This window comes from Mya arenaria, chromosome 9 (assembly GCF_026914265.1).
Source record: "Mya arenaria isolate MELC-2E11 chromosome 9, ASM2691426v1".
Classification (NCBI taxonomy): domain Eukaryota; kingdom Metazoa; phylum Mollusca; class Bivalvia; order Myida; family Myidae; genus Mya; species Mya arenaria.
In genome coordinates, this window is record NC_069130.1 from 60217959 (window position 1) to 60234418 (window position 16460).

The window sequence follows — 16460 nt, forward strand, 5'->3', positions numbered from 1 at the left end:
AACTCAGTAGCCACAATTATGGTAACAAATGTTTAAAACTTCACGTAAAAAAGTATGATATGTAAAATTAATATCAATTTCAAACATTAAAAACGTCTTTTCTCAGCGTTTCATATTTTTTTCGAAAACAGTTGTCATTGAAGTTAATTGCAACAATACTCCGCTAAAAGCTTACAGCAGGTTTACTACATAGAGTCATTTGTTAACAACATTAACTGCGTCACAGCTATTTGCCTGAATGACAGGCTATGTTCAATGTTAATGAATGTGTATGTCATTCTGTTGTTAAGCAAACCTAATTAAGTAGAAAGACGATAAGGAACGTTGCATTTTAATTTTCTTTTGCATACATTGTCATATAACTGTATTCAAATTACGTCAAACTGAGTGTTATCATTCAGTGGATACTTTAGGGACGATATGGTGATAAAAGTGATACAAAATGTTACAGGATCGGATTATACTATATTATTTTTGGAGTAGTGTGATTGTACAATAATATTCAAGTTTCAACAATCATGCATCGCTTTATAAAAATACTAATTACTATAGCTTTTAATTTTGGGTCTGTCAATAACCAGCGCGCGGCGTCAGACTGTACCTTCGACATTTGTGTGATGTCACCTTGTCTCAATGATGGCACGTGTTACCTAGACGACGCGTGTAACTTCCGGTGTGCGTGTCCCCATGGCTACAAGGGCGAACGGTGCGAAACTGTTTCCATGGTAACGGAATTAGGAGAAGACGAGAATCGAAATCTGCCGAAATCAGCAATAAGAGTTCCAGTAAGTCTAGAAACTCACCTTGAAAATCTGGAAGATACATTTCAAAATCGGACGTGTGAAGTAAATGACAATACCATAACATGTTCGCATGGTGTGTGTACCCCGAATGCCATAGGCTCACTCTGCAGTTGTGATACTGGTTGGACTGGTTCGCTATGTGATTCGGCAATACCGGAAAATAAAGTCGCTGGTGAACCAGTCCCAAACAGTGGAATTGTTGGACCAAGAAATAGAGACGATAAAACCGGTGCCTCTTCACTTTCTGATTCAGTGCTTGCACAAGTGGCCGAATTAAAAGCTAAAATAGACAAAAGCAGAAACAATCAAAATAAAGATTTATATGCAAAGACAAAACCAAACGAAAACAATTTATTTTCTATAATGTTCGATAAGACGTTAGCCCCAACAACGAAATCTCATAGCATCAGTTCTAAATTTTCAAAACAATCTGCACAACAGAAGCCGTTCGGACTTCCGAAACTTACAGACACAACACTCCTCTACCCACGCTATAATGCGTGCCAAGAGGGATCCCCGAGGCGCCCAATGTCAGAGCGTAAGTGCCCGTCGCAGCCATTGACCCACGCGTGCGTTTATGGCAAGTGTATAGAGGAAGTGGGGGACCATGGAGGCTGGAGCGGCGCCATCTTCACGTGCGAGTGTGACGTAGGTGCCAGAAGTATGTATAGTTCCGTGTATATATTCAACTTTAAACAAGAGCTGAATTCTTTCAAAGCCTTGAAGATTGCCAAACCTTTCTAAAATTGCGCATAAGAGGTATAGGTCAAAATTACTATATGAAAAAATGTTCTTTTCTTAAACAATTAAACATAGTATGATTAGCAGCAGATATTGCATTATCGTCTTTGTAGTGTAAAACACTATTTTCATCATCGCCGCCGTCGTCAGTTTTACCTACATTAACTATTAGTCTTAAAATGAGCCCAGTATAAACTTTATTCATTGTTCAGGAAGTAAATGTAACAAGTATGGACAATTGGCACATTCATCTTAATGTTAAACAAGGATGACAAGGCAACGACGGTGGTACTATGTGGTTATGTCTGGATATAAATAGAAGAAAAAAACGCCAAACACTTGCTGCGGTATATTGTAAGGTTACCGTGTGCACAAGCCTAAGACAAGATAGCTAGGGCAGGCTCTCCGTTGAACGGGACTATGGTCGGTAATACTCCAATAATCATCCATAAGAACTCAACATCGGCGATTATCTATTTGGATCATGATGAAATTTCATTGAACTATATTATTTTACTTAAAATTCCGTGAAGCACACATGTTTGTTCCCATTTGTTAAGTTATAGCATTATATAATCAAAATGATGCACTTTAGGGATACACAAATCATTAATGTTCTTAATTTACTCTAATGCCATTCACAACTTAACGCAAATCTTGGTAAATATACGACATAGGTAAATAAATAAATACAATGTACATATAAAATATAGGTTCTTGAAATAAACATAAACGATATTTTAATACCATTATTCTGTATTGAAATACATTTTAATTTACTTGCGAATCGGTGATCGATTATGATAATTTCGATAATCCTTTATTTTTTTCTATTATCAAATTGTTGATAAATATTTCTTCACCTGGGGCCCGTTATATTATAGGATTCTAGTCATTACTTCCCATATCTTAAATCTGTATGTTTTTTTATATTTTTATTTTCACTCGAATCACTCAAGTATGCAGCAAAATAATGAATCTATGCTACCTAAACTCAAACATAAGATATTTATTAAATCAGTCACATGATACTTGTAGCTGTCATAATCTGTCATTGTTCTGTATCGCTATTAAAACACACACACAAGGAGCATCTAGTGCATATACCAAATTCACTTTACTTATAATTAAGCAGTAATTAATGAAGTCATCCATTAAGTATTTCACAATAATTTATGTAAACATGGAAATAGCTTTTTAAAATTTAGTCTGAATACAATACATCTTATATTGACTTATAGTTAAATAAAAAATCACACTAAATTTAGGCACATATTAATACTTTTAGAGAAATAGAACAAAGAAGATTATAAGTATATGAAGTGGTAGAAATGTTTATCTCTACTTGGTCCTTCATAATGATTTAGATTTTGATTACTTTTTTTAACAGATTTTAAAGTTTGAAATAGCAGCCTAGTCATAATAGATTCTAAAAGATCAAACAATCCTCTTATGGATGGATACAATAAGTAAAACGATTGCAAAAACATGAGTAACAATTTTTTAATTCATCAAAATTTTAACCAAGTAGACAAGACTGATATCTTCGATTTATGGGCAACTTAATCGTTCAATTTTCTTGTTGCATCTCTCAAATTCATTCTTTTTAAACATTTTAACATCGAAAACGCTTTGTTGACCCTCACAAGCCCGGAATTCAAAGTGAGACTGACAGATAAAATCAGAATTGTAAATTCGTGTCAGGTCCTGCCCATCAAATTCAAAGGTTAATTGAAACATTTATCACTTTGAAGTGTCTCTCGCTTCCTTGTTATAGTTTGATATCATTTTCAATGAATATCATAATTAATAACATACGATTTTAAACGTGTATTTATCTTATGAATAGAAACACGATTTATATACAACGGATGATGATGATGATGATGATGATGATGATGATGATGATGATGATTTAAGAACCTTCCCGAAAAGGAAAAAAAAGTAATTAAAGAATTTGTATACTTTACCAAATGTCACTGCAACATTCCCAATGTTGTTTTGCAATCATAATGTTGAATGATGGCACTTGAGATGCGTTACCTTACATAATTCGGTATGTTTTTGGGGAGAAGACAGATTTGCAGTGTGACGAAAATTATCAACGACCTTGTGAGATCCCTTCCTCATTATTACATTGCCGACAACAAATTAATGCATGCTTTCTTTTGATTGAAGGCTTATGTGCACAATGGGCCAGAACAGTTTTATGTCACACGATGCACTCGGGGCAAAATCTGTACACAATGTTTTGCTTGTGTCGCCTACAGCTTTATTTTTGAAACCAATAAAGCTTCCCTTAGCGACGTTGTTTACTTTACAGAAATAACTGTCCACTGTGTTGACCATTTCTGATCCATTCTGTTCTGGCTTGACGCTGATTATTAAGTGCCGTATTGACTGGTTCGTGCCATTGTGGCTATGAATGTTCAGTGTATGTGTGCACGGGATGTTCAGTGTATGTGTGCACGGGATGCTCAGTGTATGTGTGCACGGGATGCTCAGTGTATGTGTGCACGGGATGTTCATTGTATGTGTGCACGGGATGTTCATTGTATGTGTACACGGGATGTTCAGTGTATGTGTGCACGGGATGCTCAGTGAATGTGTGCACGGGATGCTCAGTGAATGTGTGCACGGGATGTTCAGTGTATGTGTACACGGGATGCTCAGTGTATGTGTGCACGGGATGCTCAGTGTATGTGTACACGGGATGCTCAGTGTATGTGTGCACGGGATGCTCAGTGTATGTGTGCACGGGATGCTCAGTGTATGTGTGCACGGGATGCTCAGTGTATGTGTGCACGGGATGTTCAGTGTATGTGTACACGGGATGCTCAGTGTATGTGTGCACGGGATGTTCAGTGTATGTGTGCACGGGATGTTCAGTGAATGTGTGCACGGGATGTTCAGTGTATGTGTGCACGGGATGTTCAGTGTATGTGTGCACGGGATGTTCAGTGTATGTGTGCACGGGATGTTCATTGTATGTGTGCACGGGATGTTCAGTGTATGTGTGCACGGGATGTTCAGTGTATGTGTGCACGGGATGTTCATTGTATGTGTACACGGGATGTTCAGTGTATGTGTGCACGGGATGTTCATTGTATGTGTACACGGGATGTTCAGTGTATGTGTGCACGGGATGTTCATTGTATGTGTGCACGGGATGTTCAGTGTATGTGTGCACGGGATGTTCATTGTATGTGTACACGGGATGTTCATTGTTTGTGTGCACGGGATGTTCATTGTATGTGTGCACGGGATGTTCATTGTATGTGTGCATGGGATGTTCAGTGTATGTGTGCACGGGATGTTCATTGTATGTGTGCACGAGATGTTCATTGTATGTGTGCACGGGATGTTCAGTGAATGTGTGCACGGGATGTTCATTGTATGTGTACACGGGATGTTCAGTGTATGTGTGCACGGGATGTTCATTGTATGTGTACACGGGATGTTCAGTGTATGTGTGCACGGGATGTTCAGTGAATGTGTGCACGGGATGTTCATTGTATGTGTACACGGGATGTTCAGTGTATGTGTGCACGGGATGTTCATTGTATGTGTACACGGGATGCTCAGTGTATGTGTACACGGGATGCTCAGTGAATGTGTGCACGGGATGTTCAGTGTATGTATGCACGGGATGTTCAGTGTATGTGTGCACGGGATGTTCAGTGTATGTGTGCACGGGATGCTCAGTGTATGTGTGCACGGGATGTTCAGTGTATGTGTACACGGGATGCTCAGTGTATGTGTGCACGGGATGTTCAGTGTATGTATGCACGGGATGTTCAGTGTATGTATGCACGGGATGTTCATTGTATGTGTACACGGGATGCTCATTGTATGTGTACACGGGATGTTCAGTGTATGTGTGCACGGGATGTTCAGTGTATGTGTGCACGGGATGTTCAGTGTATGTGTGCACGGGATGTTCAGTGTATGTGTACACGGGATGCTCAGTGTATGTATGCACGGGATGTTCAGTGTATGTGTGCACGGGATGTTCAGTGTATGTGTGCACGGGATGCTCATTGTATGTGTACACGGGATGTTCAGTGTATGTGTGCACGGGATGCTCATTGTATGTGTACACGGGATGTTCAGTGTATGTGTGCACGGGATGCTCATTGTATGTGTACACGGGATGCTCAGTGTATGTATGCACGGGATGCTCAGTGTATGTGTACACGGGATGTTCAGTGTATGTGTACACGGGATGCTCAGTGTATGTGTGCACGGGATGTTCAGTGTATGTATGCACGGGATGTTCAGTGTATGTATGCACGGGATGTTCAGTGTATGTGTGCACGGGATGTTCATTGTATGTGTACACGGGATGTTCATTGTATTTGTACACGGGATGCTCAGTGTATGTGTGCACGGGATGTTCAGTGTATGTATGCACGGGATGTTCAGTGTATGTATGCACGGAATGTTCAGTGTATGTGTGCACGGGATGTTCAGTGTATGTGTGCACGGGATGCTCATTGTATGTGTACACGGGATGCTCAGTGTATGTGTACACGGGATGCTCAGTGTATGTATGCACGGAATGTTCAGTGTATGTGTGCACGGGATGTTCAGTGTATGTGTGCACGGGATGCTCATTGTATGTGTACACGGGATGTTCAGTGTATGTGTGCACGGGATGCTCATTGTATGTATGCACGGGATGTTCAGTGTATGTGTGCACGGGATGTTCAGTGTATGTATGCACGGGATGTTCAGTGTATGTGTACACGGGATGTTCAGTGTATGTATGCACGGGATGCTCAGTGTATGTGTGCACGGGATGTTCAGTGTATGTGTACACGGGATGTTCAGTGTATGTATGCACGGGATGTTCAGTGTATGTGTGCACGGGATGCTCAGTGTATGTGTGCACGGGATGTTCAGTGTATGTATGCACGGGATGCTCAGTGTATGTGTACACGGGATGCTCAGTGTATGTGTGCACGGGATGTTCAGTGTATGTGTACACGGGATGCTCAGTGTATGTATGCACGGGATGTTCAGTGTATGTGTGCACGGGATGTTCAGTGTATGTATGCACGGAATGTTCAGTGTATGTGTGCACGGGATGTTCAGTGTATGTGTACACGGGATGCTCAGTGTATGTATGCACGGGATGTTCAGTGTATGTGTACACGGGATGTTCAGTGTATGTATGCACGGGATGTTCAGTGTATGTGTGCACGGGATGTTCAGTGTATGTGTACACGGGATGCTCAGTGTATGTATGCACGGGATGTTCAGTGTATGTGTACACGGGATGTTCAGTGTATGTATGCACGGGATGTTCAGTGTATGTGTGCACGGGATGCTCATTGTATGTGTACACGGGATGTTCAGTGTATGTATGCACGGGATGTTCAGTGTATGTGTGCACGGGATGTTCAGTGTATGTGTGCACGGGATGCTCATTGTATGTGTACACGGGATGTTCAGTGTATGTGTGCACGGGATGTTCAGTGTATGTATGCACGGGATGTTCATTGTATGTGTACACGGGATGTTCAGTGTATGTGTACACGGGATGTTCAGTGTATGTATGCACGGAATGTTCAGTGTATGTGTGCACGGGATGTTCAGTGTATGTGTGCACGGGATGCTCAGTGTATGTGTGCACGGGATGTTCAGTGTATGTATGCACGGGATGCTCAGTGTATGTGTACACGGGATGTTCAGTGTATGTATGCACGGGATGTTCAGTGTATGTATGCACGGGATGTTCAGTGTATGTGTGCACGGGAAGCTCAGTGTATGTGTGCACGGGATGCTCAGTGTATGTGTGCACGGGATGTTCAGTGTATGTGTGCACGGGATGCTCAGTGTATGTGTGCACGGGATGCTCAGTGTATGTGTGCACGGGATGCTCAGTGTATGTGTGCACGGGATGCTCAGTGTATGTGTGCACGGGATGCTCATTGTATGTGTACACGGGATGTTCAGTGTATGTATGCACGGGATGTTCAGTGTATGTGTGCACGGGATGTTCATTGTATGTGTGCACGGGATGTTCAGTGTATGTGTGCACGGAATGTTCAGTGTATGTGTGCACGGGATGTTCAGTGTATGTATGCACGGAATGTTCAGTGTATGTGTGCACGGGATGCTCATTGTATGTGTACACGGGATGTTCAGTGTATGTGTGCACGGGATGTTCAGTGTATGTGTGCGTTCAATTGATATTAATATGTATCCACATGGAATCATAATTTTTGACGAGAAGGTAAGAACTCAGCAAAAGGAAAACAAAACAATTTGATAAATGGGTAGCTTTATAAATGAGGTCGCTATTGTATTTAATTGTGTAATGATTAAAAGATGATCCGAAACGGTGCTACACTCTAAGTTAACATCGGTGGTATATGAATATCATCCTATTACCCATCAAGATAAAGTCCAATGTTTTACGTGATTGCCTTAATTTGTAAGTTTCCGGACTGGTTCTTGCTACCGGACGAAACCTGTGCCTCGTTATGTTCTACGTGCGTTTTTCGGTCTTGATGTCCCTGCCGGACGTGACGTCAGCATTGAAGTCACTGAAGAATAACTACGTTCCTGTTAAAGAATGTCTGTCTATTATTCCATACAAACTGTCCATGTTTTAAAATAGCTTCCGATGCCATAGTTCACTGGTAACATGTGTACAGAAAAAAGAAATATCGCCATAGAGTCGGTGAGGTTAGGTCGTCACATACTGTATAAGCGTTGTAGAGTCGGAGAGGTTAGGGCGTGACATACTGTATAAGCGTTGTAGAGTCGGAGAGGTTAGGTCGTCACATACTGTATAAGCGTTGTAACCGCAATGAATTGGGTTCATAAATGAGTTTGATTTGTTCAAAAGCTTAGTCGATATTGTGCTTATCAAACACATAACTTAGGCTTCCGGCAGGTGACTTTGTGCCTGATATAAAGAAACGGCGAGAAAGAGAGAACCATTTAAATACAAAATACGTTTGGTTATTAAACATGTAGCGAATTTCCCACCATCAACAATGAACTATTTTTTATAATAAACAGTAAACAGATTTTAATTCTTGAGTTTTATCCTAATCTCACACAAATGTCTGCCTAGAAACACGATGTGACGAGCTCTGTTGTCTGGACTGTGGCGAGAACGGACGGTGTAACTTACACGGCGACCCGGGCGAAAGAAAGCCGGTGTGCGACTGTATGCCGCGGTACATCGGAGAGAGATGCGAAACGTTCGTACCACACCCAGTCAGTAAGTAAAGTCATTATTTGGTCTCCAAAATCAAGGTTGCAAGTCATTGGCTTGTCGCACTCGATCTCTTGATGATGTTCGAAATTGTGATGCTTAAGGTTCAAGGTTTTGCGTATACAAAAGGACACACCTTAAACATTGCCTAATGCATAATAAGTGATTTTGTTCACACGTAAAAGGTTGAACCGGCGGTTACTTCTTTATTCATATTCATATCAAGATACCACGTAACAGTCAGGACGACATACTCACGCATTATGGCTTTAGAAACAAGACAGCATACAACAGCGTAAATATTCACTTTAGCTTCAGGAAATAGAATTATAATGAAACAAACATCAGTTATACATTTCCCTTTCGGCACATTTTTGTTTTGTGTTTATCAGAGGATGGAGGCTACACTATGTAAAATATACATTTGCGTCTAAGTCATGAAGTATGGAAGGAATGTAAATGAAAAGAACAGGGACAGGCCCCTCAACCAACAATTACCATGATTTGAATAAGTAGTGGCAAGTATGAACAACCATGATTTGAATATATAATTGCAAGTATAAACTACATAGTTTCTGGTGACTAAAGTTTCCATGGCTACTTGGTTATGTCTGGTCTCTGTAATTTTCATGGCTACTTGCCTAAGCCTGGTCCCTGTAGTTTCCATGGCTACTTGGCCAAGCCTGGTTCCTGAAGTTTCCATGGCTACTGGACTGAGCCTGGTTTCTGTAGTTTCCATGTCTTCTTGCCTAAGCCTGGTTCCTGTAGTTTCCATGGCTACTTGGCTAAGCCTGGTTCATGTAGTTTCCATGGCTACTGGGCTAAGCCTGGTATCTGTAGTTTCCATGACTACTTGGCTAAGTCTGGTTCCTGTAGTTTCCATGGCTACTGGGCTAAGTCTGGTTCCTGTAGTTTCCATGGCTACTGGGCTAAGTCTGGTTCCTGTAGTTTCCATGGATACTGGGCTTAGCCTGGTTCCTGTAGTTTCCATGGCTACTGGGCTAAGTCTGGTTCCTGTAGTTTCCATGGATACTGGGCTTAGCCTGGTTCATGTAGTTTCCATGGCTACTGGGCTAAGTCTGGTTCCTGTAGTTTCCATGGATACTGGGCTTAGCCTGGTTCATGTAGTTTCCATGGCTACTGGGCTCAGCCTGGTATCTGTAGTTTCCATGACTACTGGGCTAAGCCTGGTTCCTGTAGATTTCATGGCTACTGGGCTAAGTCTGGTTCCTGTAGTTTCCATGGCTACTGGGCTAAGCCTGGTATCTGGAGTTTCAATGACTACTTGACTAAGCCTGGTTCCTGTAGCTTCCATGTCTACTACGCCTAGCCTGGTTACTGTAGTTTCCATGGCTACTTGCCTAAGCCTGGTTCCTGTAGTTTCCATGGCTACTTGGCTTAGCCTGGTTCCCGTAGTCTCCATGGCTATTGGGCTAAGTCTGGTTCCTGTAGTCTCCATGGCTACTTGGCTTAGTCTGGTTCCTGTAGTCTCCATGGCTATTGGGCTAAGTCTGGTTCCTGTAGTCTCCATGGCTACTTGGCTTAGTCTGGTTCCTGTAGTTTCCATGGCTACTGGGCTAAGCTTGGTATCTGTAGTTTCCATGGCTTCTTGGCTAAGCCTGGTATCTGTAGTTTCCTTGACTACTTGACTAAGCCTGGTTCCTGTAGCTTCCATGGCTACTACGCCTAGCCTGGTTACTGTAGTTTCCATGGCTGCTTGGCTAAGCCTGGTATCTGTAGCTTCCATGGCTACTACGCCTAGCCTGGTTCCTGTAGCTTCCATGGCTACTACGCCTAGCCTGGTTACTGTAGTTTCCATGGCTGCTTGGCTAAGCCTGGTATCTGTAGCTTCCATGGCTACTACGCCTAGCCTGGTTCCTGTAGCTTCCATGGCTACTACGCCTAGCCTGGTATCTGTAGTTTCCATGGCTACTGGGCTAAGCCTGGTATCTGTAGATTTCATGGCTACTGGGCTAAGTCTGGTTCCTGTAGTTTCCATGGCTACTTGCCTAAGCCTGGTATCTGTAGTTTCCTTGACTACTTGACTAAGCCTGGTTCCTGTAGCTTCCATGGCTACTACGCCTAGCCTGGTTCCTGTAGCTTCCATGGCTACTTGACTAAGCCTGGTTCCTGTAGCTTCCATGGCTACTACGCCTAGCCTGGTTACTGTAGTTTCCATGGCTACTTGACTAAGCCTGGTTCCTGTAGCTTCCATGGCTACTACGCCTAGCCTGGTTCCTGTAGCTTCCATGGCTACTTGACTAAGCCTGGTTCCTGTAGCTTCCATGGCTACTACGCCTAGCCTGGTTACTGTAGTTTCCATGGCTGCTTGGCTAATTTTGGTTCTAGTAATTTCCATAGCTACACGGCTAAGCCTGGTTACTGAAGTTTTCATGGCTACTTGCCTAAGCCTGGCTCCTGTAATTTCCATGGCTACTTGCCTAAGCCTGGCTCCTGTAGTTTCCATGGCTACTTGCCTAAGCCTGGCTCCTGTAGTTTCCATGGCTACTTGCCTAAGCCTGGCTCCTGTAGTTTCCATGGCTACTTGCCTAAGCCTGGCTCCTGTAATTTCCATGGCTACTTGCCTAAGCCTGGCTCCTGTAGTTTCCATGGCTTCTTGAATAAGCCTGGCTCCTGTAGTTTCCATGGCTTCTTGACTAAGCCTGGCTCCTGTAGTTTTCATGGCTTCTTGACTAAGCCTGGCTCCTGTAGTTTTCATGGCTTCTTGCCTAAGCCTGGCTCCTGTAGTGTTCATGGCTTCTTGACTAAGCCTGGTTCCTGTAGTTTCCATGGCTACTTGGCTAAGCTTGGCTCCTGTAGTTTCCATGGCTTCTTGCCTAAGCCTGGTCCCTGTAGTTTCCATGGCTTCTGGGCTATGCCTGGTTACTGAAGTTTTTATTGTATTATCAAGACAAAGGTAACATTCAAATAATAATAATAATAATAATAATAATAATAATAATAATAATAATAATAATAATAATAATAATAACAGACAGTTATAAAGTAAATAACCAACCTTTTGATTATATGTTTTGTGTAACGTAACAAACATGTCACATCTCTTGCAGGTATTGTTGAGAGGGAGGCCACGTGGTATCTATGGGTGGTTGGCTCGTGTGTGGGCGCTTTTCTCGTGCTCCTCGTGACCTCCATCGCTGCACCGTATTACATGTGGAAAAACAGAGTTATCCTCATCATGAAGATAGTGTACTACTTCCAGGGGTTTGAAGATGATGGTAGGATCGTGTTAAGATATTTAGATAATCGGACGTGTAAAGGATTTATTTAGTTTACTACAGTACTTCACTTTATATGAACCCTGTCTAATAGCATATAATAAATAAATGCTGCATGATCAAGTGTTAGATTGAATGCTTAATTATTATCACATGCCAAACTGTGCTCAACCCAACGGTACAAACCAAAATGTAAAATAAAGTACCATAACAAAACTGTGCGTAACCTTTTGAAAATGATACTAGTAACTTAATAGCTGTGTTTCTGTAAAGTTACTTGACACTTTCCTAGAAATTGATTAAGGTCATGCTTAACTTAACTTTAATGTAGAAATATTATACACATATGGGCTTATCAGGTATTAAATACGATGTGATATTCACCAGATGAAAACAATATTGACCCAGGTGTTAGCAACTAACACGTCCATAATTGGATGTGGGTTTGGATTAATTATCATTTGAAATAAATAAGTATAGTTATAAGTAAACTAAACTTCAAAATTCAAAGCGAACAGTTTACTTTCCACGATTTCTTTTCTATATTGATTTTCAACCCACATATGAAATATCTCGACTTGGTTTCCCTCCATACATATATTTAACAGTAAAGCTTTACAACATGCCTCAAATCTAACAAACCGAACTGTACCAGGTAGGAAAGACGATATAACGAGTAAAAGTGTAGGCTTTGGAATCACCAATGAAATGTTGATTACTTATTTGAAGTCAATGTAAGAAACTACAACACATGGTATTCAAAATTGTCCATCTCCCCTTTCAAACCAATGAATATTGCGTCGCCGAACTCTTGAAGCAATAACACGCCAACTACATATAGGTTAAATAATAATTTAATTTCATAAATGTTGATTACTAACTTATCAGATTTGCGACTTGCAATTATAGGTCAGATAATATCCTTGACCAATTAACCATACTATGTGTATACTACAATATCGCCTCTTTTCCTTAAACAGATGAAAAGCAGTTCGACGCTTTTGTCTCCTACAAGTCGCACCCCCGGGACGAAGGGTTCGTAGTACGAACACTCTACCAGAAACTGGAGAAGGAGCTAGGCTTCAGGCTTTGTCTGCATTACAGGGACTTCGTTCCCGGAGAAAGTGAGTAAAATTTCGAATTTTACCCGAATTGTACGTATAAAGCCCCTCTCGAGCAACGAGGTCCGATTGTGATCCGGATTTCTGTTTTTGTACATAATTTTAAAATAATAGTTATATTGCACCACACTTATCATATCAAATTTACAATATTTAACTAACAATCTCCTTACAGCGATTTCCAACAACATAATCAACGCCGTGGACGCCTCCAGGCGAACCATTCTTATACTCACTCCTCGCTATGTGGAAAGTGAATTCACCAGATTCGAATACCAGAAGGCGCAACAAGAGATGTTGAAACGGAAACACAAAATCATTCCAATATTACTAGACGATATTTCAGGTAAAGTTGTGTTATAGTGCTCGCTTCATCTCCCTTTTGTGTAGTGGAAGAATGTTTAAACAATATAATGGAAACTACAGGGACACACAAGGTAGCGAAACATATACAACGAGCCTGTTGACAAGGTTCAAGGAAACACTTTCATATTTAACGTCAATACATACTCTTGTACAAACAAAGAATGAGTGATAAACCTTAAACTTCTTAATTAATAATGCATTTATGATAACCATGGTGTAACCGTGTATTTAAAGGGGGCTGTACTCCGTATGATGAAAAAGCGAAAAAAAAAAGAGAAGAAAATTGTCGAAAACTGACATAAACTTGGAATCGATGTGTACAATACATTAATACTTACTAACTTAAGTAACACAAAGATTACAATTAATTTATTTTTCGCAGTTTTTTTTCGTATTTTCCCGTATTTTCGTATTTAAAAAAATACTAGGTATGTCTACCTAGTAAAATTCATTCCTTATGCGTGATTGGCTGGTCGATGTTATCACGTGATATTACCAAGTAAGGTATATAAATATTCTAACTGGTTAGAGTGAGCCTTCGCAGCACAGTGGATACAACACTGGTCTTCAATTTTGGCGACACCGGTTCGAACCCGGTCTCCGACTCATTGTTTTTTACATTTTGGTATTTTTTTACAATTATGATATCAAAGAGTAAAACATTTTAATAAATAATTGTCCTGAGATTCGTTACAGAAAAAAGAACTGTTTTTGGTGCTTATCTGGTGTACCATCCCTTTAATAGCTGAACACGCACAAATATTAAATGAATGGTGGGTCCTAAAATATTTACAGCGATCAACTATCATCTCATAAGGTTGAAATATCGTGTTTTCTGCACCTTTAAAAAAAAAGCACGGCATCCTTCATAGGAACCATTGTTTTCGATATTTATTAACCCTTTTTAGTAATTTAAAACATTTGTACTCATTGTGGTATAACATTTTTGGAGTAAGAGTATAACTTAAAGCTGCACTCTCACAGATTTAACGTTTTGACAACTTTTTTTATTTTGTGTCTTGGAACGAGCTAATTTTTGCGAAAAACGAGTTATATAAGACTGCTGACAAAAATTAGATAGCAGATTTTTATGCTTAAGTTCAAAAAATGATGTTTTATGCATTTTTCTTAAACCGCTAGCAACGGTTTAAGGCATAAAACATTAATTTTCGAACAGAAATACGAAATCTGCGATCTGATCATTTGTCAGCATTCTTATATCAGTGATTTGCAGATATTTACGCAAAAGTTTGCTTATTCCAAGACAAAAAGATAAAAAGTTGTCAAAACGGAAAATCTGTGAGAGTGCAGCTTTAAACAATAGACACACACCGTCACAAAACTACAATGACGGAAAACATACGAAACGATTCGATTAAAATCGATTTATTTGCTACCGGACTTGTCAATTGAAATTTCAGTTGAATGATACTTTCAAATTAAGTTCTAAAATCGGAAAACATGGATCGCAGTGTTATAACTGCAACCCTGTTAATTACCGACGTGCACACTTATTAAACGTACTAACGCATTGAGGAAATGAAAGATGCAATTGTAATACATTTACAACACATGTTCTATTTCAGTTTATGTCATATGAACTTTTTTTACGATTTCAGACCTTCAATCAACTATGGATAAAAATCTGAAAGGTATCATCAATTCTGTAACGTACCTCGAATGGCCCGAGGGAGAATCTGATGACAGCAAGAAAATTGAGAAATTTTGGAAGAGGTTACTGTTGTCCATGCCGAAAAAGAAAGTTTCAGACACAGAGAGTTCTTCAACATCCAGTAGCAATGGTTCGAATGTGACGTCATCAACACAGCTTAGTCAGACAGTTTCGCTGAGCACAGGCAGAACATCATCCTCCAGTTCTTCAATGAGCAAGAATATTTCCTTTACTTCCTCTACCGAAAGAATTTCAGCATTGGCTGGTGAGAAAACATTTTCACCATTTGAAGACGATTCCAGTGTCTATGATGAAATAGGTAAAGTGGAAAGAGATTATATTAAGCCGCTCAGTGAGAAAGAAGAACTGGAATTGGAATATCGCTCCAATGATAATTATAATACTATTAACGACGACAAGGATAGCTATATTGATATGGAAGATGACAGATACATTGAGTTTAGGCCGGAAGATCAGGATGACTTTACAGAATCACTTATTAATGCGTTTAACGAAGGAGTTGAAAAGACAAACAGTGAAATAGAAAACAGTATTTTAAATAATGAAACACTTGATGATAGCAAGCATACTAGTGTGATAATGAAACCGGGTGTAGATAACACAAGACAACCCAACGCTGTGCTACAACTTACCAACCCGGACTGTGACCTAGGCAACACAGAGCAATATGACTTTTCTAGTGTTTCCATCGATTCAAATGGTTATTTGGAATTCCAGGTTTAGCAGCATTATGTTTTGGGCCTTTCTAGTTGGTATTCTTGAGATGATTTGCTATTTGAATATGATTGTATTTGCTGTGTGTTATTAAAATGAAGATAAGAAGAAATTGATGTTGTTGTGTTGATGCTTGATATATTTTAAGAAAAAAAAATCGCATTAGAATTATAATCAGGGGCGGTCCAGAACCTGAGTTTAAAAGGGATGGGACCGTTATATAGGGTCATTACCCTTTACTTGCACACCTCCCTCAGAACCGAAAATATTTGGTTTAAAATGTTGGTATGGGGTAGGGGTACTTTCCCTAGAAATGTTTGACAATTTCTATTCCGAAACGGTGCAGTTTGTGCGAATTGTATTATATATTTCTCCAACATTGAAATAAAAAGGAAACTTGGACAATTTTAAGGAGGGATGGGGGTGTGAGGGGCGGGAAGGGGTGGAGGTCGAGTGCAGGATGCCCGCGGACTTGCTAGTGTTTATATATAGCTGATTTTTGGATACTAAAACTGTTTGAAGTTTAAGAACAAAAATGACTAAAAGAAA

General features: G+C 40.4%; 1 protein-coding gene across 1 annotated transcript; it reads left to right on the top strand.

Moving 5' to 3' along the window:
* The first annotated feature begins 329 nt into the window (after nucleotides 1–329).
* On the top strand, nucleotides 330–16017 carry LOC128203226 (uncharacterized). The gene is made up of 6 exons (XM_052904536.1): nucleotides 330–1464; nucleotides 8635–8784; nucleotides 11850–12017; nucleotides 12998–13141; nucleotides 13314–13484; nucleotides 15124–16017. The coding sequence occupies exons 1-6, from the start codon at nucleotides 519–521 to the stop codon at nucleotides 15918–15920; spliced, it is 2376 nt and encodes a 791-aa protein (XP_052760496.1). The 5' UTR covers nucleotides 330–518; the 3' UTR covers nucleotides 15921–16017.
* Nucleotides 16018–16460: the final 443 nt, after the last annotated feature.

What these genes read in the sequence shown, in the direction of transcription:
- LOC128203226 (XM_052904536.1), top strand. Translation starts at nt 519, where the DNA reads ATGCATCGCTTTATAAAAATACTAATTACTATAGCTTTTAATTTTGGG. An exon ending in GTGTGACGTAGGTGCCAGAA is followed by an intron (nt 1,465 to 8,634) that starts GTATGTATAGTT and finishes ATGTCTGCCTAG; the next exon opens with AAACACGATGTGACGAGCTC. An exon ending in GTTCGTACCACACCCAGTCA is followed by an intron (nt 8,785 to 11,849) that starts GTAAGTAAAGTC and finishes CATCTCTTGCAG; the next exon opens with GTATTGTTGAGAGGGAGGCC.